At 38.2% G+C, this 27,857-nt stretch overlaps 1 protein-coding gene and 1 long non-coding RNA gene across 12 annotated transcripts; one reads left to right on the plus strand and one right to left on the minus strand.

Moving 5' to 3' along the window:
* The first annotated feature begins 554 nt into the window (after nucleotides 1-554).
* On the plus strand, nucleotides 555-20,467 carry LOC111251847 (uncharacterized). 4 transcript variants are annotated; one of them, XM_086990345.1, is made up of 4 exons: nucleotides 555-703; nucleotides 17,121-17,202; nucleotides 18,683-18,809; nucleotides 19,554-20,467. In XM_086990345.1, exons 2-4 carry the CDS (start codon nucleotides 17,153-17,155, stop codon nucleotides 19,677-19,679), a joined length of 303 nt encoding a protein of 100 aa, XP_086846471.1. In that variant the 5' UTR covers nucleotides 555-703; nucleotides 17,121-17,152; the 3' UTR covers nucleotides 19,680-20,467. The 4 variants fall into 4 exon arrangements, with proteins under 4 accessions (XP_086846471.1, XP_086846470.1, XP_022664629.1 ...); XM_086990344.1 differs by lacking the exon at nucleotides 555-703 and adding an exon at nucleotides 727-897; XM_086990343.1 differs by lacking the exon at nucleotides 555-703 and adding an exon at nucleotides 14,877-14,969.
* On the minus strand, nucleotides 3,852-17,003 carry LOC147755239 (uncharacterized). 8 transcript variants are annotated; one of them, XR_015328585.1, is made up of 6 exons: nucleotides 16,018-17,003; nucleotides 15,520-15,588; nucleotides 9,885-10,007; nucleotides 9,241-9,402; nucleotides 8,239-8,303; nucleotides 3,852-7,091 (listed from the first exon to the last, which is right to left on the minus strand). It is a non-coding gene; the product is annotated as an uncharacterized LOC147755239 (long non-coding RNA). The 8 variants fall into 8 exon arrangements; XR_015328584.1 differs by having other exon boundaries at nucleotides 9,850-10,007; XR_015328583.1 differs by having other exon boundaries at nucleotides 9,241-10,007.
* Nucleotides 20,468-27,857: the final 7,390 nt, after the last annotated feature.

The following is a 27,857-nucleotide window of genomic DNA, read 5'->3' on the forward strand; positions in this document are numbered from 1 at the left end:
TGTATGACAGCCATTCTATAGCAAATGTCTAGTGATTTGGCAGTGGAAGCTTGGTTTTCGATCATAAAGAGCCATTTGTCGCGCTTCAGAAACTGCTGCTAGGGCTGATACGCACAGATATAATATTGTTATTATCCTACGGAAGAAGTGAAATATGGCACAATAGAAATACCGCTAACTCGTGAGCACGGGCCAGCTAAGGGCAAGGGAGCCACTGTAATTATCAGGGTGACATTAAATCATTGATAAGATAGTCAACATGGCGGTATTATCCACCTGATCTCGGCCAGAAGAAATGGTGACGGCTGTGGATAACGTAATGTGACCATAAAAGCTGATATCGAGATAGTCGTCTATTCGTCTGGGTAGATGTTTCTTCTGCTGGCTCCTATGCTAGTTGTAAAACTGATCTATAGAAGAAAAAAACAACTAAACGACGTAAAAAGGTGACAACTGGTCATAGCAAATTAGCGATTTAATCATCTAGCGGTAGATAATTACTAGTACCCAATTTATAGCTAGAAGAAACAACCGCATAAAACAATCGGGTGGCAGTCTTCATCACATTCGATTTATATATAATAGTTAAGTGAATGACTCTACGCTTTGTTAGTGGAACCGGAGCCCTTTAAGGAACAGGAAAGAGTAACAAATGTTATCGGTCATGAGATAACGGTTATTATGTTCTCAATGGGTTAGTAAGGTAAGACTTTTCCAATAATATGAACAGTAATAGACATACTGTAACTATATCGCTCTTAGTTGCTAGTTGTAGGTCGGCCAGCACCAATTAGTATCGCTTTTTTTAACGGTGTCGCCTATTTCTATGGGATCATAGTTAAGTTGAACATCGATGACACTCGTAAAGTTCGCTGTGAATACTCCGTACACCAGAAGGTAGGTAACACCAAGTTAAGATAGCAACGTATTTCATCTCCGTTAGTTTCAGCGGTGGCCTTGGTAACAGGCGAAGCGAAAGTAAGAATTACAAAACGTGTCAATTAATTTCCATTTCATAGAAAATACCAAAGTAATCCATAACGTGTGCAGTTTTGCCCCGCTGCAAATGTTATCCCGGAGCCTTTGGTGCTGGAGGTAAAAGACACGCCGATACGAACGCGGCTAAGGCGCAAAATAATATCATATGACCTGGTTAAATGTTTTTAGCTTTCGAAAGCTAGTGCTCATTGTTATATATGTTATGTAGAGATATACATGAAGAGGGTACGCCCATATCGTGTCAATATTACTGCTGATGATTTCTTCCTTCATTTATCTGCCATATAATTATCTGTCTAACTTGATTGACCCAATGCCCGAGGGACAGTGGGTCGCCAACGTACACTACAGTTCAAAAGGTCATTACAGCCTGTGTACTGCATCGCTTGGGCTTCTATTTACGATAGTGCACTCATTACTTATAAAAGGAGGAAAGAGGATTTTGTCTAGCGTATATGTAGTAGCTACCACTAGAGACAGCAGATGGGTAACGAACGTTCCGCCTTTGCTCGAAAATAACCAGAAGATATTTTTTTCAAATATGAATCCTTCTCAAACTGTCGCTGCTCTTACCTTTATCTTTATTAGTGTGTATGGCGTTTGTTAATCTTCCTTGTGATCCACTGTAGTAGAAAATTCAATGGGTCATAATCACCGAACAAGCAATGCCGAAGCATATCGATGACTGGTATGTTAGCGTTGCCATATTTTGCTAAAACCCCTTTTCGATCATAATGCCAAACGCATTGACATATCCCAGTTATTGTGTTGTAAAAAACCAGAGTCTTAGCGTCATGGCCGGCATTTGCATTGAAATAGTAATAAATCCAAATATATAACGGCGGTCCACAGGTCCAGACTTGTCGAAGTCTGATAGTTCGCGTATGTTTCTTGCTTCAAGGATGTTCTTCATGCTACAGGATGTAGCTATGCTTCTAGGCCAGGGCAAGTGTACTGAACCTTTTACTGAACGCCAATATAGTCTGAAAATTCTAAGTAAGTGGTAATGCTTTCATGGATCCAGCGATAGTTCTTAGAAATTTCGAATGCGCAAAGATAGGACGGTCGAAAATCGTTTAGAAGAAAATATGAATCTATTGAAAAATTATATGGAAAATCGTCCACTTGTGCGAAGCTGTTGCATTGCAACACTTGAGTTGTAAATGAACGACAACAGATATTTCGACAAATCAGTTTCTAGCTTCAAAGTTACTGAGGTAAACCAACCCAAAATCAACCCATAGGTATTATTAGAATAACTGGATAGTCGAGAGGTCTTTGTCCTGACAGGTCCTAACATGCTTCGAAATAAGCAATATTATTTCGAGCACTACTATGTGGCCCCAATATGGGCAAATTTAAAACTGAGAAAAATACGCGACTTTGACCAGAAAAAAATGAAGAAAATGTCTTCGTAAATAATTCTGCTAAACATATCAATAAACTGTAGGTCAATTGGTCACCTAAAATTACTTGAAAACAATCTGTCCTATCTCGACCCATCGGAGATTTACCCTTCTCCCTCAGGGTCGTCGGCCCTGGGTGGCCGCCTTAAAAATGCAGCCTTTTTATGTAACTGGAAAGAAAAAACAACTTCAACTCAATTCAGATGAAGGCAGACGTAAAGGGGATCGCTGGTCGACCCTAATCACACTTCTCAACTTGTGCGTGCATTCTAAAAAGTAGTTTGCATTGAAGGTTACCTTTCATTATACGGTACAATCTGTGTAGACAGAGAAGTACTCTTTATCTGTCCCTTGACAACTGTAAAATCACTGTAATTGTTGTATATCAGATGTTCATGGCCTTTGATTCAGTTGGACAAACAAACTGCTTGTAGGCCATCACACGGATTGATGGGAAATTTTGAACGCGGAAGCTGAAAGATATTGTATACCGACACTATATACATTACTACATTTTATTAACTAGACCAATTAGACAGTTTGATGGGACGTTACATGTTTGTTATGGATCCATCTAAAATATCGTATCGTAGTGTTCGAAAAGCCCTCGATTTTATATCAAACATACCTTCGTTATCAGTGCGTTGAATCTCTCTATAGTTGCCAGCATAAAATACAAATTACACAACCCAATAAAAATGCATTTACGCCTATTGATTTTTTATCCTTACAAATATATATATTAACTCCTATAATATTGCAACTGCATTTTGCGCATGACCTGGACGAGGGAAAAGGACGAGCTCTCCGTGCATCTGGTAATCGTGGCGAAATAATCTTGGCCGTCAAGTCAGCGGTCCACTTGGGTTTGCTATCCCTCCATCGACGGCGGCTGCAGATAGTTTCCTTGTAAACGCACCCATTATTGCTTTCATGACCTGCTCATTTACTGCTGTCGCTCAAGAGTACATAGTAGTATATGCATTTGAACGTGCGTGCGCCGTATGCTTTCATGACACGCAGGTAGAGTTTCGAATCTTAAAGCCGCGCAACCCATATGGACATTCTTTATAGATATCTAAGCTTAATTTCAATAAATATTCAAGCGCAACAATTTGCCCAATCCAAATATATATTTAAGAGTTTGTTTAGTATTATTAATAATAATTATGTTGATGTTGTACTAATCATTTACATAGATACACTCAATTAAGCCGAATGCGATAACAATGTGTGGACGGCGTATAATCGACCGACCGGTTGCCGTACCGGCAAGCCGCTTAGTTTGGGCCTGTTTCTGACCTTCGGCATCCGCGTATAAGCAGGGCTGTCTCGAAACACACGTATGTTCTTTTTATGGACACACGAGTAGAAAAATTTTCGGAGACTGAGACTAGCTTCTATGAGTACCATGCATAAATACAGGATTTAATGTTTGGCCCCAGTTAATACTCCAAGCACAGGTCACTTAAGTAATCCGGGCTTCTGTGAAAAAGCTTCATTCAACACTCTGCTGAAATCTTTACATCGAAATCTAAGATAGTGAAATTAAGCATAGCGTCAACCACAAATGGAGAAAAACTATTCTCAGAAATGAAGGGATTTTTTTTTTTATATAATAGTGGAAACATTAAATTAAAAAAAAACAGAGCTTATAAGGTCAATTAAATTGACGGGGCCATCTTTCTTTTATTGACTACATATGAATATATATTATTAAAAACATACGGGATACACTACAGCAAACACAAGACCTGGCCCAAGTTACTAGATCCATTAACTATTTTAACATATTTTCCTCGAAAGCAATTAGCAATGATTTTATTGGCAAAAAAGCAGATTTTTTGTTTGATGTTACATGTAAACTTTTACAGGCAGCTAGAACGCATGATAAAGGTAGTCTACAAGCCAAGTATCTAAAATACTTAACTTGAAAAACGTCTTTATTATGGAGTGTTTGAGTATATCTGATAGACCACAATATCCCTTTATTTTATAAAGTTTTTTTTTTGGCACAGACATGTGTTTGTGAAGCCCCGAACACCGTCTGTGAGAGTAACCACAAAGCTGGAGTCGCTGTACGCGTGTTTCTCCGTACCAAGCAGTGGGCAAACGTGTGATGAAAAGTATCTTCTGTACCTTCAGGACAAAGCACGCAGGAATTTGATACAGATTTTTCTATTTTATGCGGACAGAAGAAACTGCTGAATTCTGACGCGAACCAAGGGGTGACTACCCACTATTCGTCTTATTATCTGTCTAGTGTCCCTCTCTATGGATTCATTAGTGGATCTGTCCATATGCTTGTTTCTGTTTTGCCTTTAGGTCTCAGGATATTAATCCTGTCAGTACAGGACTGTGCTGCCTGAGCAATTCGTTTGGGTTACTTTGAGTTCTTGTGTGCTTTGAGTCTTATAAACCTATTTTTTTAAGGTTTTTGCTCCTAAACGATCTTGTAAACACAAAAAAAAAGCCCCGTTGAGAGTTATGGAAATCTTCATTGCAATAAAAAGCCTCCATTTATCTTACTACGGTCCATAGATGTCAGGCATGATTTCTGTCAATCGTGTTGAAAGTTTTTCTACTGTGGCAACTGGGTAACGCATGTGTGCCAGTACCCTGGTGTTCTGGTCAAGGCTGATGACCTGTTTTTCTTCTCTTTCACAGTAATCTTCAGCTCTGTACATTTTTGTCTTCCAATTAAGAGGATTTCCGTTTTTTTCCGATTTGATCACTCCGATTCGGTAATAGCTCAAATCCGGTCCATTCTCATCCAATTGCTATCATGATGGGTGCTTAGTTTAAGTGTTTCTAGCATAACAGTCTAGTCATTAGTGCAAACCAGAGCTCCGTTCCCAAAGGTAAGTCGGGAGGTCGAAGAACCCGAGTCATAGGCGACATTTCATATGAGAAGCCCGACTATAGACTTCTAAGAGACCCTTGTGTTAATGCTGAACGTAAAGCCCTTAGTAGTGAGTGGCCGCTAGCACGTCCTTGACAAAGATTAAAGGGAAAGTTAACTTTTTCATAAGTGGTGCAAACAAGGTGTGGGTAAATGAGCAAGAGAGTGCCAACGGCCTCTCTGCTTTCATTCTTTTTTTAGACTTTCGTTGGGTTTTTTCTGGTCATCTTGTAGATCTTCCCAAAGGTTTTCTTGTACCTTTATAAAGAAGACCTACTTCATTTTTTTTGATTCCATTTCTGAGCTTTGTCTTTGCCCTGCTGTATGCTATTTCTGCGGCTGTGTTTTAACCACTCCTTTGACCCTTAATCGGTTTAATTTATCGTACGCTACTATTACATTCTGTGTAAATCTGTCCGACCGCTTCGTTTCTTCAGTGTTTTGACCGAATTGGGATAATGCGCCTTAAATGGTTAATACTTATCTTGCAGTTATAACATATATATTATTACAACCGTTACATGTAATTTTGTTCTCTTGTTTTCTGTAAGCTTCTGTCAATCTTCTTCAGCAGTTACTGTTTCTTCTGTCCAAGGGATAGCCATGAATTTTCAACAGATATTGGTCTGTACACTAGGGGCCATCATACTGCATAGCAGTGTCTCCTCTTCTGCTAGAGCCCTTCACCCTGTGATCTTATCTGTGTTCAAAGTGTGTGATAACCCTGTCAATGCAAGATAAGCTCGTTGGCTTCTTGCAAACAGACGTTCTGTTCCCAATGATGACTAAATTGTATGTAGCTGGCCATTCAGTGAAAATCTAGTCCCCTTGATCCTTACGTCTTGAGTTTTGTGCACTGAAGCTTTCTGATATAACGACCGGAGTGTTACGTGTGTTTACGAGTGGTTCAGTTGGCTCGTCCCGGTAGTTTATCGTAGTTCTATTGGGACTACTGAAGCAAGTTGAGACCTTGCCCCAACATAAAATCAGGATTTATGAGTATTTTTTTACTGCTATTTAATAACCAAATCAATTATAGTCTTTGATTATGTCTTCATTGAATTCACATTTATGTAATTTAGCATAGGTCTATGTATCTTGGTTCTAGGTGAGGCAGAGCTCTTGTAGTAGAACTAAAACGACCTAATGTCCTTCATCACAGCTACTTTTCCGGGTCTTAGAAGCTTAGATTGCATACTGACCATCAACTTACAAGAAAAAATAGTAACGCTTATGCTATATGCATTTCCTTTGGCATACTTAAACTGATCGCCTTGGAAGGTTTTTCCAAAGCGGTACTCCCAGTATTACAAGTAATATGCTTAAACTTACATTGGACAGCCCACGTATGAATAAAACATTCATTTGTGGATGTTCATACCATGAGAACAAAAATCAGGTATGTCCCGTAACTGTTAACGGGGAACCTAGCAATAAAAGGATATTTATCAACGTTCTTGACTCGTACACAGAGACAAAAATCTTAGCCATATGTAAACTGATATTTCTGTTAATATTTAATTTAAGCGAAATATAAAAGATAATTTAGTTCATTAAAAATATAAAGAAAAATAAGTGTATTAGGCGAAGAGTTTTTCCAAGGATTCGTCGCGGGACACGCAGGATCTGTCGTTCGTGAGGACATCAATGCACATGTGCACGAAAAGGAGTATTAAAATTCTCAATAAAATATGAGGAGAAATGTTCAGGATTGAATTCGTATTAATAACCATCAACAGACGCTAGCTGGAATCCCTACACTTTCAGCTTGAATTCTCATAAACCTGAAATGCAAAAAATTATGCACGTTCAAAAAAAAATATTTAGGAGATTAGAATGGTCCTATGAGTTACTTTTAGATCCAATACTATGCAACAGAAAGATCTCCGATAAAAGTCTTCGCAGTTCTAGAGTGTACTTCTTTGACGCTCGAATATACTGAGGGCACAGATTAGGCCCGGGGAGAAAAACGTATTTGGTGTGAGCTATCCGCCTGTCTATGATGATTTTCACGACGTATTACTTTACGTTACTGCCAACAACCCGCTTAGAGAAGTTAAGCTGACTAAATGGCACACGTCAGTAGGACTAAAAGCAGGCGCAATACAAGGTATCAAACTTATTTCTTGGAATAACTTAACGTACCATGCATGAGCACAACCGTTTTTGTTAAATCCTAATCTCTACATACTTGCTTATTATATATAGTATAGTTTGGCGAATGCAATAGCGCACTCAACCCACCTTCACAGACTTCACTTTAGCTGATGCTCAACAAAGCGCATTTTAGCTTTCAAGGCTATAGACTGGTAAGGGAATTCTGATAAAATAAGTCGACGAACGTATAGCTAGCTAGCTAGCTAGCTCATAACGCACAAAGTTTCAGCGGCAAAAGAAAGCCTATACGGCAGCCTCAAGTTGGCGTATATTCATTAAAACGCATCGTTCGAAAATATCTATTATGTCTAGTTAATGTCGAAAGTCTAATGTGGAACCGGACACAATTCTTAAAAGATATACTTGGCAAATATATATATATATATATATATATATATATATATATATATATATATATATATATATGAAAAAGCTACACTAGCTTAGTACACCTACTGTTTGACGAGGCCCCCATACGATAAGGGTAGTGCATACCTATGCGAAAACCATAGAAACGCTGATTAAGATAGAGTTCCGTTATTAAATATCTCAGAAAACAAAGAGAGGCCAACACAGGCCACTCACTAGAGAGATATTGCTGAGAGGACATGGTAAAAATTTCTATTGTTTATACTAACTTCGAGGTTGACGATATTCTTAGAAAGTCAAATTATCTTCTTATCGATTGCACAAGCGCCGAGTAAGGCCTACAAGATGAATTAATTCAAACAAATATACTTTGTATTACATATTTAAGAGAATTCCTATACTTACTTTACAGTTGAGCCATCCACTCACATTAGTCCTTTGCAACCTCGCCATGTCTGTATGAGCTTATTCTAAACCGAAATCGCCGAAAATATCATATGCATATTTTTACTATTAGAGTACCTCTATAGAAAATATTTTCTACCCATAAACGCTGTATATATCTGCCACAAATACTTAGACTTCAGCTGTATCGCTGGTTCGTGTATGATCGGTTGTTCTTGGTTAGATTTTTTTTAATAATATTGTAAGAAAATTTATAATTTTAATTTATATTTAAATTATATAATAATGTTATAAGCAAATTTGGCGCATTTTGAAGTGAATATCCTTTGAACTATTTGTGCTAGAATGATATTTGAATACGTATTAGAGATATTTTCCTTTAAGCTTTAGACATCTGTCCCAGCCCTCTGGAAGTTTTTGGACAGCTATACACCTACCATTCCTGCTTCCATACCTAATTTACATATCTACGGCCTTTCGAAGTAAACTGATAGTGGAGCATTTTTGACTTAGAGTTATCTTTTTTAGTGCATCGAAAGATCCGTAATCACGCGGACTAGAATAGATAAGCTCAAGCTCATCCCTTTGCTCAATTTAAGAAGTAATTGAGACAGGACGATGATGTCTGGCGTTGTAACTGCGTGCCGTCGACTGCCACGCTAACGGATTTTTTTCATTTTCACCTAATACCTCGGAGTACTAGGTGCCCCTGATGTCCACTGCAAGCACAACTATAGTCTGAGTAAGAACCTATTCGGCACTGCTGTTGAACTCATTAAGTCAAAGCGATGCTATTCACTCGCCTAATCTCTCTCGGAATCGTGGTAGAGGCTGAACCGTACCTTGTCTATGGCGAGCGTGTATTCTAGGTGGTTGTTCATTGATTAAATTCTGCATGCGCAGTACACCACATGCATTTTCAACCTGCCTGTAATCAATTTATGGAAGACCAATGTTTTACCCAGTTTTCAGAATTTGGATTGTGAATCTGTGATACATTACATGTAAAATGCCAGTTCTGGCCGATGGCGCCTTCAGACCTCAAGCTTTGTTTTCGCGAAAAACCTCATTGATTGCGACAATGGCGGGCTGGTCATTCCGGTCCGGTCGTCGGATAAGCTCCTCGCTAATCTCCATCACCCTCATCATCTGAACGAATTTCTCCTGGGGCAAACATAGCCGGTTTTCAATCACAAGTTTTTAGAAGACTGAATCATTTACCAGCCAGATTCTGTTATAGCTTATTTAATCTTAAATCCACCGAATTTGTTTGTAATAGCTTGCCGTTACACCGGGCATATTGAAAGAACAATCTTGGATTTGTATTAATCCGTTTGTCGATATATTTGCATCGCTTACAAAGTTAGTGTTTCAGCAGTCAAAGCATTCTTTAAGTTTACGAAGATAGTGTTTAAAGTATACGTATTGCGGTTCCAACTTAAATTAGTGTTTTTTCAAAGCACGTGGATCGGATCCTATAACGAACATCACAGATATATTGACATCTTTTTCGTCAAGGTTAAGCTATGCTTTAAGCATCAATTCCCCATGAAAAAGGTCAATAGAAAAATAATGTAAATCCCAAATCTTTATGAAGAGTGAAAGAGTAACCTTTTCAATTTAATACGCATAGGAAGAAACATTACAGAAATCTCTGCAGCAGGATACAAGAAGTTTTTTTTCCATGTGTTTCCACTTTCCAATTATCCGTACCGTTTTTGTCCTTCACAAAAGTTCGATCGACCCCAATAAGGCTGGAGTTGACGCACCTATTAGAGTAAATACAGTATGACAAATCAAGAACAAGAAGAAGAAAACAACAATAATTTACTGAATAGAGATCTTATCCGTTAATTATTTTCTACGAAAAAAAAGTGATGAAGAATTAAAATGAAATGATGATTTGATCGAATAATTACAGAAATCGCTGTTATATAGAATATTTCAATGGTTTCGATACACAGAATTCACAAGTGATGTCATTGTTCTTCGTTTAATCGGCATATATATATATATATATATATATATATATATATATATAGTTTTTATTTAAATGGATTATATATCAAATGAAATAACAGATTTTTAATGTAGCATTTCAATACAGTATTTCACATGATGGTAAATATATGGTCCCATTGTCTGTGAACATCTACGAAAGTTCTTAATAGATGTATAGAAACTATGAGAAACAAATTTTATTATTATAATAAAAATACTAATAACTTTATTCATGCAGATTGAGTAAGATGTGCTGTTGGTGGAACTTGAAATAGTGCCTTCTGATATAATTCAACCAAAGACTTGACCGCAGAGTCTATAGCCTATATGCAAAATAAATTTGCCCAACAATTAAATATGTAGTTTATTGATTTAAAATACATTCCATACTTCATTTCACCGTAAAATACATTAAGGCATACCCATACAGCCCCGTCGTCTTTGGTAACCCAAACCCAATGCTAGTCCATTCGTCCGTAACAATGTCTGATCTATTTTACGCTTTACGGTAGTCAATATTTTTTTGTGACCGTGAAAGGCTCGTCACTGCGATATTCATGGACACATAGGCAACAGATTTAGGTCATTTATCAGTGCATGAATATTTTTCGGGTCAGAAGAGACAGGATTTGCTTTGTTGGCCCGGACACCGGCAGTTTTGCTTTATGATTCGCTTACAATGTCACAGTAATTTTTCCAATCCCGCTTCCGTTCATAGACGAGTTAGCCAAGCGACAAATATTACGGCGAGCTGTTAACATCACAAAACAAACAAAGGGGGAATTCATTTTTCATCTAAAAACCGATCTTAATCAAGCTGCTGGACTCGTTTCACTGAGAATTCATCCCTACACCCTCTAGGATAACGACCGCTGTTATTTTTCTAATCAAAAATTGTATCAGTTGACCGTTGAGGCGTGAAGCGGCGCAGCGGAGCGTTAGATACAAACGAACATTCACATTAAATAAGTATATATGTAGGGAATTATATTACATGAGGTAACACAGTCTAACAGTGTCTTTATATATCGTTACTAAAATCTACTAAAACGTAGATAAAGTACTTGCTAACTGCGTATGGCCGTTTGCTAAACCCAGTTTACGACAATGAAAGACCGCGAGTGATTAAGCAACGACCGTTCTAACGACTCTATCAGTTTAGTCATAGTCATCTATCAATATAAAATGGAATTAGATTGTAAAATGGCGTCGTATCACATTTACCTAGGGTTAATTTCTCTAACTAACTGGCACCCGCTTCTGTAGCTGTAACCATGGAAATCGGGCGGGACGGTTAAATAATCAAGTGATCTGCCGGGCGGACTCTTTCCTGTTTCACTAGGCCGCACCAGACAGTACATTAATTTCAATATTGAAGAGTTTTTCGGTTGATCTTGAGTTTGTCAACTGCCTCCCACTTCATATTACACGAACTATCACTGAACTTGGTAAAATCACTATCTGTTTCCCATGGTACCAATTTGATGCTCATAGCCGTAATAGTACCATATGGTAGTGTACCAGGTAATTCAAAAGCTGCAAGGAGAAAACATCGAATTGCTTACCAATTAACGCTGACAGATGGCTTTTTGAAATCGAACTCCTATTTCAAACTGATGATAGCACTGCATATGCTACCGAAGCTATAGGTTTGAGTTTTTTTTTTTTTAGTTTAGCCATGATATCCAGCAGTTCCAGTAGTCACTTCGATGCAAAAAGCTCGCTCACATGTCGATATCAATAAAACCAGATATTGAATCCACTTCTTTGGGAAGAAGATAAGGATTCATTCGCAGGACCGTCCAGTCGGAGCCTAAAGGTCAATCGATACATATCAAACGGCTGGAACTGTTTATATTTTTACATATATCCTACCAGGCGCAAGGTAAAACAATAAAAATGTGAAGGTTAACTCGCATTAACCACAAGGGTTTTCTTTCTTTTATGCACCTGCAAGACATATTTTACCTGAGTCTCAGTGAGACATATATTAATGTCCTAAATTCATCATTGCCTTTTTCGATCAGATTTACGTCGAGAAGTTGTAATTATACTCTAATTCTGAGCTAAGTATATCTGAGAGCGTGAAACGCATAGGTACAAGGATTCAAATGTGAACTTGCAATTCATTAATACTTACAGACGATAGGATAGTAAAATGGCTTGCCAACAGTAAGTTCGCCCTTTTTCTTTTTCGTCTTATGCTAAATCGAAATAATAGCCGCAGCCAGATATATGTATGGCCTCTGCGATGTATGTTTGTAGCAGATAAATGTAGGGGTAAATGCGAGTGCCCAAATGCGGCTTCGCGTATTTCTCGAATGAGTTCGTACTGATAAGCTAAGTTTGTAAATTTATGCTTCGTAATTATCTAGTTTCTTACAAGTCTAGCGAATGCCTAACAGTACTTCTGCAGTCAGAAAGAAAGGGAGTTTGACAGAAATTCGAATCTCCGTATAGAGAAGGTTGTCTGTAGTAGTTGTGTTTTTCCGTTAAAGATAATTTTTCCCGTCTTTTAGTAGTATGGAATCGCTCGTTTGTGTTTTATTATTATATATCATATTATAGGAAAAAAAAAAGGTTAACAATAGCTGTTACGTAGACTAGTAATGAAATCATTAGCTTCCGATACGTACAATGCCAAATTAACCGATTTTCGTGCAGCCATTGTTAGACTTGTCTTTTTTTTCTTTTTTTTTTTTTCTAAGAAATCAGTTTAAGAAACAAGTTTTAATAAATCAATATTTTATTACAAAACATTTCGCTTTGAATTTTTTTTGTGATAAAATACCTGAAAATTCAAGGTCCCTAAACGATTACATCTTGCTTATATAGGAAAGCCCTACCCCAATATTACTATATATCCCAACAGGATCGGGAATCAAAAAAGGGATGTTTTTAAAAATGTATTTCTAATAAGGTGAGCCGCTCAGTTTCGTTACCAATGTTTCGTTGTTATAATTTACCCTGTTCAGGTCGGTCGCACTATGCATCGGGAATTCCGATCGAGTAAGTTGGCAAATACAAAAGTGTTAAACAATCTTTTACTGCCTGCTTAATCATCGATAACCTAATTGCCTCTAGTGATATTAACATGAGATAGAGTGACGTTGATGAACGTAAAGCCAAAGATCCAGGCGACTTTTCGGTTACGAGATAACTTTTGTCGCTGTCCTGTGTAGATTCACTGTTTATTACAATATGATAATATTCTTTTTCTCTTAACACTTTCTTACTTATCTTTTGAAGAGCTCATCAAGTAACATCCTTGCAGTGCAATATGTTCGTCTTTCGTCTCAGCATCCTTGAGGCCGTAAAATAACTTCTATATTTCTCAACAGATGAGCAATCTGCCTTAAATAAATTCTACTTTATTTAGGTTCATTAATACAACATCGAGGTCGCAAACTATTTTATCACTATGAACTATCCAAAATAATAACGCCATTATCCCTAGAGTATACTATTAAAAAAAAAACCCGATAATAAGGTTAATTTGGGATTAAAATTTTTTTAAATAACTAAAGATTCGTAAGGTCTTTTTGTAACGTCAAATAGTTTCATTTCGATGCTTTGCCGTATGTATTTAATGAATGTATGTCGAGCAATGTATGCTTGTGTGATGTTGTGAAAACGTTTTGATAATTATATATATATATATATATATATATATATATACATGGCAATGCAGAGCGCGTTCATAGTCAATCGAACACTTCAAGAATTTCGAAAATTTCGAGTACGTTCCTCCGTCCGAACAGGCCACATCATCCTCAATACAATCGAAAGTGAGCGCGGTTTCAGCACTGGATAGCAACAGATGATATAATGAGTTTCCTTACTTTTGCATGTTATGGGCGATAGTCCACATGAAGCTAACACCTGCGCATTAGCAAAAGCATCAGCAGCAATTCTTACACGTGGACTACAGTATAGTTCACTCACTTTATAATTTCTATTTTCAAACGCCTTTACTTTTATACCGAGACGCACGACCTCATTTGATTACTTCACCCTTCCGGTGATTTTCAAAAGGGACAGAAGATGGTTTTTAATTCGTACTAGTCTGCTTTGACACCGGAAGTATTGTATTAATAGAGTTACATCGAAATAAAGCTATATGGTAAAAGTTGTTTTTGTTAGAACGAGCTTTATAAGTAAACGTCACGTATGTAGGAGGGTCCACCACACGCATTAGATATATCAAATGCCAATTGATTCGTAATATGGACTCAAAAGGCGTATGAAATACTGTCATTGTGTATAGCCAACTGTACAATTCACAGTATTACCATAACTTTACGCTTTATTCCAGGATGGACTAGATAATCTAAATTACCTACTTATATTTTGCATCTATTTCTGTATTATGTATGATATATACCTGAAAGAAGCTTTATATCTAGCTTAATAGGATAGTGAACGCTTTGTTTCGTCTTCCGATTGAGACGCAGCGTAATTCATATGGTCCTATGTTTTCATGTGCTAACGCAACTCAGTATCGGTATCGAACAGGAAAGGACGTCAAGGCTATCGGTAATGGCAATAGCGCTGTAAATGTAAATGCTGAATATCGGAGATGATAAAATGTTTCCGGATGTTTCGGCGGGGCGGGAGAGGCATTTTATATAAAAGCCAAAGAAAATATTTTTAGTTCTAGAAGCTGGGCCAGTGTAACTGCCAGAATCCATACGAGTCAAATAGACAGCAACAACAACAATAACTAAACAGTAAGTTTTTAGTATTTTATAGAAGAAAATTTTACACCACTCAAAGCGCTGGTCGCTGGGTGAAATTCACAAAAATTCTCTATATAACTCTATAGACCTGCATAGCTGTCGCGTAGACGACCGTATGCTTCAGGATGAAATCGTAGCAGAGTACAACACTTAAATTATATAAATGTTTTTTTCTCGACAAAACTTTTCTTTACTTTTGGGGATTGTAGTACAAAAACGACATTTTGGTGGTCTCCTCACCTTAAATTTGGCATTGCTTTATTGTGCCACGTGATTAAAACCTCAGTACATAGAAGCATTAAAATGTCTGAAATTTATAGAATATTCGATAGCGAAAACTAGAATCCGTTCGAGAAGTTCTGTCGATACTGCTGTTAGATATGGATACGGAAGGAGGTGGAATTATGGGCCAACGATCATGCAAGACTACCACTAACCACAACCACTAATAATTTCGTGCGTAGAAATGAGTTATTCTACATTATCTGCCCGCCTAGGGCAAGCTGTGACTGTGGCTAAAGAAAAATTATAATTCGCTTACCGTGTGAAATCGGGCTTTGTATGGCCTGAGCACCTGTGCATTGATGAGCCGCGCTTTGTTTGGCAAGGCCTGCAAAATTAATTTGAACGGGTTAGCTACCAGGGTTATAAAGTTTTTATGGATATTTAGGTGATAATTATTAAGGGAAATTTTTACCTATTACTACGCGTAATCTGATGTTTCGTCCGAATGATGCGTTATGCTAATAGGGTTCTCAGTCTCTCTCAAAGGCAACTATTTATGACACGCTATCGACAATGATATGTGGCACGACAAATACGAAACTTCACTTTAATTTTTAATGCGACAGAGGCCATTTAAATTTATCAATTTCTCGGTAAAATTTTTGTTTTCAGTGACATTTATTGCTTGTTCTCAGTTTGCCTTTTATGATGTAGCTTTAGGGGAAGAAAAACTGATTGAAAGCAAACGTTTTCATGCAGTCAGAGCGATCTAACTTATTCAATAATTTGGCTATGCAAGGCGTAGTTTGTTTACCGTCATTGCCAGTCGTTAGAAATGCACTTCAGCAATAGTCGACAAACCAGGATCCATAAAACTATAGCGGATGCAACCTTCCATGTCCGATATCTCGACCAGACGGATGTGGCCCACCAGATCTCCAGTAAACACCATAAACTGGTACAGCTGCACTCTGTTTTACAGTCATACTCTTCCAGTTAGGTTGCATCCACCCATTGATGTGGCCACCAGCGATAATAGTAGAAACCCCATTTTTATCAGTTCAACAAAACAATGGCTCACTATTATAACGTGACAGCCCAGACATGCAAATATCTTTCACTTTCATGCAGTGCCGATTGGCTCGCTTTCTTAGCTTTTTCATTTGACCGAGGCAAACGAACATGGTATTTTTACGTACACTCGATTCACGTGTTAACACTCGTGGATTTGGAAATGAGCCGACTTCCGCCATAGTTCTGTACACATCGTAATTTACCTTCACTTAGGATCCACCGTAAAACTAACCTTTGAGTCTAACGTTTGTAATTTATGGAGCCAAGATACTTTTACTAGTAGATCCATTATTGTTAACGAACCGTCTCTACCGCTGTAGTTCTAATATGGAACTCATATTCGTAAACCATTCGGGTTTTCCACATCCGGACAATGCCTTTGGATGAACATGAGTACAAGTGCATCTAAGAAACAGAAGTCGCAAAATGTCGTATTGTTGTTATAACTGTTGATACTGGCCGACCCAACAGATTAGCAGTAGAGGGGCATCTCACGCTCGTCTCCTGTGGGAAGTCACCCGATTGACTTATCGTTTTGGACTTGTTTTCATTTAACCCGCTGTCTATTCGATGGTACAAATTCAATTTAGCGCATCGATCACGCCGTGGGTCGGCTGAGCGCATGTCTGTATGGTAATACATGCAAGCGTTGATGCGGCATAGGAACGGGCACAGAAAAAGACACTAACTGCAGGTGGAATTCTACACGATATGTATAAACATGTATAAAACAAGAGCAATACTTTACCTGTTCTTCCTCGAAACGAATTGATAAGCGGTAGTCGATAGAAGCTCGTGCGTGTTTAGCGCTGATTGGCTAACCAACGTCCTATTCCCTTTTAGAAGCTGAGGCGTATTTCGGTACACACGTAAAAATGAACAAAATAGCCATTGACGGCTTCCTGCTGATCTGTCTTATCGTCGCGTGAGTTTTTTACCGTTAATATCAGTTTGTCGTTACCTATTGATAAGGAGAAACACATGATAAGGTGCTGCTTGACATCGTCGAAGACTATCTGAAATATATTTAATTATAATATCAATCCAAATCCAAATTGAACATTGAACGCTTTTGTTGAAATTCTATATAAATAACTGTTCGAAGGTTTCTTTCAGCAGAATTCGTACCGTATGCTTTGCTGATATACTTCTGAATCTCCTGCGTAACGATATCTTTCCATATCGGCAAGATAAACCTAAAGAAAGCACTGCGAAAAATTGCGCTGACCGTGGTTTGTAGCTTCCTGAAGAGACAAACTTTTTAGAAATCGTCGCAGACCGTGAAAAATTTATTCTGTATCTCGGATTGCTGATTTTTCTAACTAGCTGGCTTTAAAATAGTCGCATGTCTTAGGTGATAGGAGTCTTGGGTCGGCGTTGGTTTCTTATATGGAAAGCTTATATCTGACTGTAACTGACGTAGCAAAATTGCCTTTCTTCAAACATCGCATAGCGCACTTTAGAGATGAATTAAATTTTTATACAAGTTTACTATGTTTGCCAGTTTTACTACGCTGAAGAAATAGATGCTGCCCAGGCCCATTCTGTACTGTTTATGGCCAGTATGGTTTATCGGGAGAAATAGCCCAAAGATCGTTCTGTCGCTTTCGTTTAGCAGTGGTCACCCAATCACGAAAAAAAAGTCGATGACAAAAAAGGAAGAAGAAAAAGAAAGAGAGGCACGTGAGTGGCCATGACGTAGCCAAAAAAATTAAGCATCCACTACTAAGCAGTTTTAGCCCTTTGGGAAGAAGCTGGCTACGAAGGGAAGCTCGACATTTAGGCGTCGCATGACTCGATGCAAAAGACTTTACTCAATTCCAGCTCCATCTGCAAAACTCTACAAGAACATGCTGAAATCGACTCACCTCTAAAGCGGTGGATTATATCTGGCAAAATATGGATCACATCCGACAATGATGCGCGAAATAGATCATGATCAAAGCTAGAAAAAACTCCATGAGCCGTGACAAAGCTCGACAAATAATTCGATGCAGTGCTCTTCAGCTTGAATCTTGTATCATCAGATTATCATCCGAAATTTTTTCATCGTATTAATTTGGTTTCAATATAATGATACAAAGATTACCCCGTCACAGTTTTTTTTTTGTCAGAACTTGTAGAGTGATGAATGGTGTGACCAAAAAAACAGTAGGAAGTTATTAACATGTTTAGATTCGTAATATTTTTTTAAAATATAAAAAAATAGTTTCCTTACTTTTGGCGCAATACTTTTTTGTTGCTAAGGAAAATTCCTCTTGGAGAATATACATACGATGTCGTATACATAGATCTAAAAATGACACGTAGAGCATGGCGCTGAATGCCAGTTGTACCGTATGGATCTTTATTTCAAAGATATTTTTTCACTGCTAACTTGGGTTGATTCTTTTTTGCATCTGCAGCGTATCAGCAGTGTCTGCACCCGTATGCCCTGATCTGAACTGCACTGGCCAAGCTGCTTGCGAATTTGTCGTTTGTCCATGCGGGAGCTATCGTCCAGAATGCTCGTGCTGCGACCAGTGCTTTACGGTGAGCTACACCGAGAGCGTTGGCTGGGTCACCGACCCAATTACGGTTATTCGCACATACATAGTAATTAACACGTAATCAATTCAGGCATCTGTTAATTAGGATACGTTATGGGGAGTTCCTGAACCCCCTATAGAAATAAATGTCTATTCTATCTCAAATATCTGCATGTATAAACAATGTGTAACGGTTTCATGTACGAAACAGCAAAAGTACGATTTGCAATACTCTAATGGTGAAACAAGGCTTTGAAGGGTACGTTATCTGACGAAAGCCGAAGAGTGTTGCTCCCTAAGAGAAGAGGATGTGGGATCTTAAAGGCACAGAAGCGTTCAAGTCACGACTATTATCTGTCGAGCGCTAATAGAGTAAACGGATCAGCTCACAGGGAACAGATGGTCACGATTATTCCTGACACCCTAGGATATCTCACAAACACTTATTATGCATAAAACAGGAGCAACTGTACCACAAACTTGACAAAGCCTAGAAGTTTATAGAGCAACAAAAATACGTGTATGTGTTAAAACGTTTAGAAGGCCATTCGTGTCCTAAACTTTTTTTCATTACACGGACTACAGGAAGGAGATTCTCGAAGGCAAACTTCAAGTAGCGACTTAGCTTCCTGCATAAACCTGCCCTAGTCTAACAAACGAAAAAGCAAAAGAAGTAGCAAACAGGCCTGGTTCGATTACTTCGAGAACTAAAAGTGATTTACTAGTTTTTTTTGCCTTCGTCCTGCAGTGTCCCGGTGCTTACTGCAGCCTCATCCCGCCAACAGTGTGTTCCAATGGAATGTGCAAGCTACACGAAGGATTAAGCTTGAACAAGGCTCTTAACAGCAGGGGACCGCATGGAAAGTGCCCGTGAAGACCTGTCAAACGGACTGAATCTGTGGCCGTGATCAGGTTCAAATAAATGACGTGTATTACCTCAACTATAGGAATATATAGGAATAGTTATAGGACCTGTTGATATAAAAAGGGCTGCAATGCTCAAGTATATAAAAGAAACTGCTAAAAGTTCAGATTTCTGACTCAGTCATTAGAATAATTGTAATGTCACGTCAAACGAATTGTTCTATTGTTTAGCCATTGTATCCTATAGAATAATGTTAGACTATAATGTTTGGTTTTCCGAATACTCTAGAAATCACGTGTTCGTGAGCCTGACACTAGTTCTCATGAATCATAGGAGAGCAGGAGGAATTATTTACATTAAGGAGTGAGGCTAGACTACAGTTCCCGTCAGTCGACTCTGGATTTCGGTGGGGACATCACTTTTATGAATGTGGTCATAGGTTGATTGTTGTACGCTTATAATCCTCTGTATGCCATTTCCCATATTTTAAAGCAATCGCCAAAATTGCTAGTCTGAGATATGCGACTACTGCTGCCGTGAGATTCAAATGTTTATAGCATGGCCAAAAAATTGTCCTTCGAAGTACCGAAAAAGCTGTTGTTTACATAGAATAGCTGCCTCTAATCGATAGCGACTTATCACAGCACACGGGCCGTTACTGTTGATTTCTCCTTGGGGTTGATTGATGGGGGGTGAACGGCTATGAAAAGGCTTTGCTCACTACACGTAGTGAACGGATCATTGAATTAAAATATAGTAATAAATCTGCAATAAGCTAAATACGGCGAAACACGTAATTTGTGTTGTTTATATCGAAATTGTTATTAATTAACATTATATATTGTATTGTGTTTATATATTTACCGATGTGCTGCAACATTAAGCTCTGGTGTTACGCCAACAAACATCATTCATTGGGGACGAGTTCGATAGGTGAATCAGCAACCCTATTTAGAAACTTTCGATTTTCCCATTTTGTTGGCGTCTTCACGGCACACAATCTAGCGACATAAATGTAAACTTATTCGACGATATCTGAGTAAAAGAAAAATTTAAGGGTGGCAATTGCTGCCTTTGCGTCTCGAGCTCTGAGTAAGACCGTTTGGGTCTATCTCGATCGCAGTGAAGTAATCCTGACGAATTTCACGAAGTGTCAGTGTTAAGGGCTGGATTCATAAAAGCAAGAATAGTCTTGACTCGTTGTCGAGTTTTTGTAATCACTAGCTATACTACAAGTGGTTAGCGCATCGTATCGGTATATCGAGTCCCTGTCATTTTGTTCAAGTTATGCTTGCAATAGTAGACTACTTAACTCAGACCTGTAACCTGTTTCACCTTGAATTCGCCAGTGTCGACGAGTACAGAAGCACCGAACGATTTTATGGACTAGCTGGATTCCTATTTCTATAAACTATGAGTTATTAACTTACAATGATGCCTATGTAGCCTAGCATATTATCATCAATATCTAGCAATATTTAACAATGCTGAATCCATTGGACAGCAAACACTTATAGTCGTTATAACGATACCTATAGGTAATTAGCTATAATAATGAATCTGGATGACGCTTTCGGGAAAAAGTAATGTACGTAACTTGTTAGAGTGCCTCCTACTAATTAGTGTATATAGTATCTTTACGATGTGAGTGAGCGTTAATTTTATATAGCTAGTTACAATGCAATATTGTGGGACATACTGCATGGTCTCAGTATAACTATACAATAGCGCTTGCAGGGAAGTTCGCTGTTATAGCAACAGGGTATGTCGATCATTTGCCGCAAAGACTTCAACAAATGCCAACGGCGGACGCTGACTCCGATCGTCGCACACTTGTCTGCCGTACAATAGAACGCCAAAATAATATCTATGAGTCATATGATTGCAGTTGCAAGCCTCAATAATACAATGATTTATTCGAAATTATTCTTTATCTGAACTTGAGTACGGAGAATACGACCAAAAAATCTATGCGAATGTATTTGCTGTTTTTTTTTTTAATTTCAATATAATATAATTTTGTCACCGAGGCTCGAAACTATGCACCTTGCGATTACCCACATTCGGGTGGCGAAGCGCGTTGGGTTATCTGCTACTACGCTTATAAGTATACATTTCTCAGTATACATTTAAGATCGCAAACTATAGCAGCTGATAGCCGGATTCGTAATCTGTGCTGTAGGGTGACGGCAAGACTGAATTTCACCCAAACAGATCCTGTCTGAGACTCGATTTAACCATAAAGGCTGGTCTGCGTTTTTCGAGAGAACTAAGAGTAAAACGATGCTATATATTCTTATTATTGTACTTTAGATAATAAAGGGACGACTATTTGGTTGGGAGTAACTTCAAGACGTTGCCAACGGGAAACAACAGGATGGGTCGATTTCTGGAATGGCAGTATGTTCTTCTGCTGAAGTTTGTCCATCACTCGCGTGCGTACTATGTCTTGTTTCTTTTCTCAATACCTATATACAGCGAAGTTATGTCACACAATCTGAAGGCCCATTCGACGTCACTCCACTTAGAGATCAGCTGCTCATCGAAGTTCTGTTGATAACACGGTTATACTATTCGTTGCGTGCACGCATAGATTATTCTGGTAAAGCCACAGGTGTTGCAAACCTTTTTCGACGATTTGCGGGGTGCAACAATGCCTGAGGTTACTCCTAGTACCGAACAGAGTTTGCAATCTACAGTTGTGTCGAGAAGACGGTCGATAACGTCTTTGGCCCATATACCACATCAGTATCATTTTTTTGGGAACCTCCTTCGTGGATGGTCCGAGGATTCTCAATTTACAGTAATCTTTGACCGGTGAACAAACTTAAGGATAGAGTTTGCATTGCCATTTCAAACGCTGTACACGAACCAATGGCCAAAAACTCGCTTAACCTAACAGCTGCCATGCAAAAAGACAAGGAAGCTTGGCTTATTATTGAAGCGAGATCTTGGATGTAAAAAAGTTCCAAAAGAAAAATGTATATAAATGCATTCAGTTACTTTGTTCGAAGTCATTTCAAAGCCAGGTATGGCCGTCCCCGTAGCACTCTCATATAGTTGTAGCCGCAGGAAGTGAAACGCAGCCCTCCGTAAATTACCCCAGGACAACAGTTTTCCAGTTTTATATTTGATATCTCGTTTGACATTGCATCAGGCGTCTTTGTTGGCCCACGCCTAAATTGTTACAGGAAAATACAATACCGTTTCCCGGGAACAGAAGTTTTCTCTGAACCAGTTCTTAAGACCGTAACCCCTTCGCCTTGTTCCTAGAACGTATGCAAAGTAAAAAATTCGGTTGCACCTTTGTATGTCTAAAGATAATCCTTGTATTAAAAACGCATTAACAAGAGACTTTCCTCAGTCTACCTGCTACCATGAGCACTAACCTGACAACACCCTCACTTAGAGCTTGGGTGTCCGCTCGTTATTTAAAGAATGGTACATTATAGCTCTTAAAAAAAAAAAAAAGAAAAAATAAAATAAAAGCCACACTGCGAGTCCAAATTCAAACGAAAGGCAATTATATAAGATTTGAGCTTGACATAATCTCTATTATTTAAAGGAGTTGTTTAATATCCCCCAAAACGAATAGCTGAAGGCACAGAAAACCTTGTTATCGATTCTGCTCTGGCGGACATAATATATGATGATTTCTAAAAGATGGAGATGAACGACGGCTGGGCATATGAAAAAAGACTTCCTCCGGTTAATTCTACGTGTTCGTCAGACGGTGCAAGATAACAGACATCTCATATGCAAAAGCCAAAGGAATTACCTGAACAGCTGCTACTCAAAACAAACAATAAGCAGTATTACCTAGAAAAAGGCCCATATGATACTATAATGATAGCATACTCCGTGTAATATATTCCAGTAGAACAAAAGATAGCTATCCATTGGCAGGCCTTCGTCAGCCAAGAAAATATACAAGCTATAACGACTGAATAGTTTGCCTTGGCCCCGCGCTGGGCCAGCAAGGTCGTTGTTACAACCGAAGAGTCAACTCACGCCGCCTGCTACAGTAGTAGAGGCAACTTTGGATGTAGTCGAATGCCTCCGACCTACTTTCTTCAGGGTAAAGAACACTTGCACAAGATTATTGCGGAGCTTCAGTACTGACCATAATTGGAAGTGTTGTCTCCACTCACAAAAAAGGGATTCATTATTGAATAGAGCTAATATTTTCCAGCAGAAACCCCATATGTGTACACAAAAAAAGTACTCGATTTTGTAGGATCCATGGCTGTTTGCTAAGAGATAACGAAGTCCTGAATGAGAGATGTATTGAAGATAACTAATCGTTTGGAACATAACTTCAATAAAATAGCCTTGAATTGTTCGATAAAATAACATAGCAAATTTAATAGTATTATGTTTTTTTGGACTAATATTTAACAATGTCGGTCTTCAGACATCATCTAAATGCCCACAATCCCTATGGATAAAGTAGTAGCGTAATTGTATTACATAAATTCGTACATCTTTGCGAATAAAATAATGAAAGCCTTGAATTGTACTTTTTTATTTTTATGTTCAATTAATTCACAGTATACTTTTCTAATTAGCGAATGGCCTTTTTTGCTGGCCGCCAGATATGCCGAGTCCAACACTTTGGGACAAATCTCTTAATCCCATGGTGTGCGCAGCCGAACTCCAAGGACCCAGTATTTTATGGTAGTGACTCAGTGAGCTGTTGCTTGTATCCATGGGTATTCACTCGACATGACTCGTCCGCTAACGGTATTCTGTAAATTGATGGGTGCTATGCACGCTTATTTACTAGTTGAAGGGGGTATGAAACTGGAAATTTACGACTAGATATCATAGATTTGTAGGCTTATATGACGTTGCCGGCTGCGAAACTGCATTAACAATGAGACGTATGTTCCCTACAAGTTTAACTCATGGGTCTAAAGAATAAATGAGATAATTATGATATAGCATATATTAAAACAAAGAAGAAGAAAACATTTGCGCACAGAATCTTATCAAAGCCATGCGATGGTCGAAATATTGTAAGTGAACTCGTTGATAGCTAGGCGATACCTCGGCATTTAGTAGTCGGTTAGCAATAACTGTGATTAATTAACATGTTCAGAATGTATAGAACAGAAGGGTTAAGTGGGGTATAGAAAGACTCCCTTTTATAACAGATAAAACCCGAGCTCGGGTCATTGCGGTCGTCGATGTTCGTAAATACTAAAATAAAAAAAAAAAAAAAAAGAGGTGATACGACCGTTTTGTTGGCTATTCCCAAAGCTGCTTATTGAACACATACGTGAACGTATCGTTTGCCTGCTATCTATCTCCTTTATCATTAAACATACATACGTAAATTTATTTTATCATTTCCAGTGTACATACTCGCTATATGTATGTACGGATACATGAGCTGGATCGGTATGTACACTATCAAACAGATCTCAACTAACCTCGTGTCTATGGTGTACTGTCCATACAAACACACTCCACTTGAAATGGGATACACAATTGATTGAAAGTAGCAAGTACGGCTTACAAAGCCTCTAGGATTACAAAGTTTGAGCATGAGCTACTCGCCAGATAAAGTTGTTTTCGCTAGCTATCAATGTCGTCCTTGATACCAATAAACATCTGTTCGTGTACTTAAATTGCTTGAAAGATTATGAGACATTTTTATACTCCGATGTTGAATAGTAACATACCGAGAGGTAATCTCTCAAGGTCAAATTCTCCCATGCTGAAGATGCAATAATCTGATTTCCAATACCTCTTTAACTCTCCCCTAATGACAATGGCTATTACGAAAGTTCCTCCGACGAACTACGAAGGAAGTATTACGAAAAAATACATCGGGAACATTTCATAAGCGTGATACGCACTAATCATTTTCGAAAATCCGATTCGCTGTGTGATGACTTTCTATAAGAGTCTAAAGTTTAATTTAACTTAGCTTTGATACTCTAATTGAAACGTGTTTCGTCGGTAGCACACAGCTGATGAAAACTGATGAACTATAATCCTCCATCAGCCTCGATAGCACTTCCATGCTCGCGATGAAACCTGGTATATATTGAAATTAACAAATACGTAATTGTGTTCTTTAAGATAAACGTCAAAATTATGTAATGTTTCGATAGATTTAGTCACAACATATTGCGATGCACAATACAGGCGCGATTGATCGAGTCAGCCATACTCTATTATTATATAGATGTACTTCGATTGGCCATCGGACGGCTAGCAAAAGATCAGAGATGTGACTAACTTACGAACAATACCTTAACTCAATATCGCTTAAACACCGTCGAGAAAAGACAGCGTTTTCGTATTGTACTTTCGATGGAAATATAGGAAAGTGCTCCGTCACTATTTCCAGGTTATGTATGGGGATTTTCGAACCCTGTAACAAGAGCAAATGGTGCCGTTCAGGGCTACATGAGAGAAATCATCTTATGACAGAACTTTGGCCGTCCGTGAGACAAAGCAAACCGTTATACGAAGCTTTGTAAAAGCTTTGGGCCGCCAGACAAGCTGTAAGTAAACAAATAAGCCTTTGTTTAGCAACGGAAAACATGCGCTATGCATCGCCCAAACGTTAGCCAAGGACGTGCCGAAAACGTTGGTACTTTTGTTGCTAAAAGTTGTAAAAAAAACTGTGACGTACACCTCAAGCTTTGACCCCAGCAGCAGATCATCATATTGATAAACCGAAATCAAACCCTTCAGCAATCTGAAGCAACTGATGGTAGAGCATGGGTAAGGCATGCCTAATAAATATGACACCCTCTCTCACTGAGACCCATTCTAGCGGAATTTGGATATGACATGTAACATGATTTCTGTGAAATAATGTCATCCGATAGCTACTCTGTGTCCTATTGTGTTCGGCCACAATACGGTCTGATAAACTCAGCTCAAAGGGAGCACTGAAAAGATCACCATAGGTTTTCCCTGCTATCAGCCTACGCGTAGAAATCGATTCGTACCATAGAGCACGAACTTGATTTATCGCCTAACGCATCCGATAACTAATATACCGTAAGTATAATAACATTAAGAATAATGGATATTTTCGTTTTCCTAGCGCACCTAAAGACGACCATGTCGACAGAAAATATAATGCTTCTCTGAGCAACTAAATGTTCCTCTAAACCCCTTGTTTATTTCCTTATTTTTTTTTCATTTTTCATATATTCATGAATTATTTAACGTGATATGTGTTGAATCTATAAAGGCTAGGTACTTACTTAGCTTTTCGTGCTGACTCGAAAAAATAAGGCTTTTAAGATCTCAAAATGAGCTTTGACTTGTTTCCCGAAAGGATTTACGAAATCCTCCTACATAGATAAATGTACTACAACAATGTTCTACTTGAAGGTTAACGATTTTCGAGTTCTTTTAGGTTTTTTTGGTGTTAAATTATAACAGGTCATGTTTTTTTGATCTCATAAAAATCGTCAGGTTTTAATTGTATCCTAGCAATAAATTGATTTATAATGCGTTCGCCATCATTCTTCACCACCCCCTTCCATCTCACAGCCAATTAAACTATTTTATCTCGACAAAAGTCTATACATATAACGTAATGATAAAAAAAAAAGTGCTAAAGGATCTATCGACGCGGCTATTGAAGGTTTCTTTTTTATTCGAAAAAAGTTGGATCAGCAAAAGCCAAGTTGGAGGAAAAAGTTGTTCATCTGGAAAAAGTTAGGATCGGCAAAAGCCGGTAATTAGCCGGCACAAGGTCTAATATAGAATATGACGCATGCAAAACAACCTTTCGGTCAAGTTCTTTAGAAGCTAGCTTTGAAGATTTCTGTAACGTGCGGCCTGAAATTGTCGTGGAGAAGGAACAGTGCATCACTACCAGATTACACTGGCACATAGTAAAAAGTCTTTTTTTTTTCTTCTATTTTCTATAGGATATAAGCTGCCAGATTTTTTCCACAATTAGTAGTATTATATATTACGGTGTTTTTGGTGGTGTCGTCAGAGTCCTTCTATAAACAACAAATAAAAGGTGGTGTTAGGTAAAATTAGCTTGCTAATTAAAAAAAAAAAAACGATATGCTAAAAAATATAAGCGATTGCAAGCACAGGTTTAAAGCCAGTATGCTCTTATAAAAGGCAAGAACGATAGAATGTAAACTGTTGTAATTGAACACAAACACCCTAAAGCTGCCTTTGCGAAATCGAACAGAA

This window comes from Varroa destructor, unplaced genomic scaffold (genome assembly GCF_002443255.2).
Source record: "Varroa destructor unplaced genomic scaffold, Vdes_3.0 BEIS01000005.1, whole genome shotgun sequence".
Classification (NCBI taxonomy): domain Eukaryota; kingdom Metazoa; phylum Arthropoda; class Arachnida; order Mesostigmata; family Varroidae; genus Varroa; species Varroa destructor.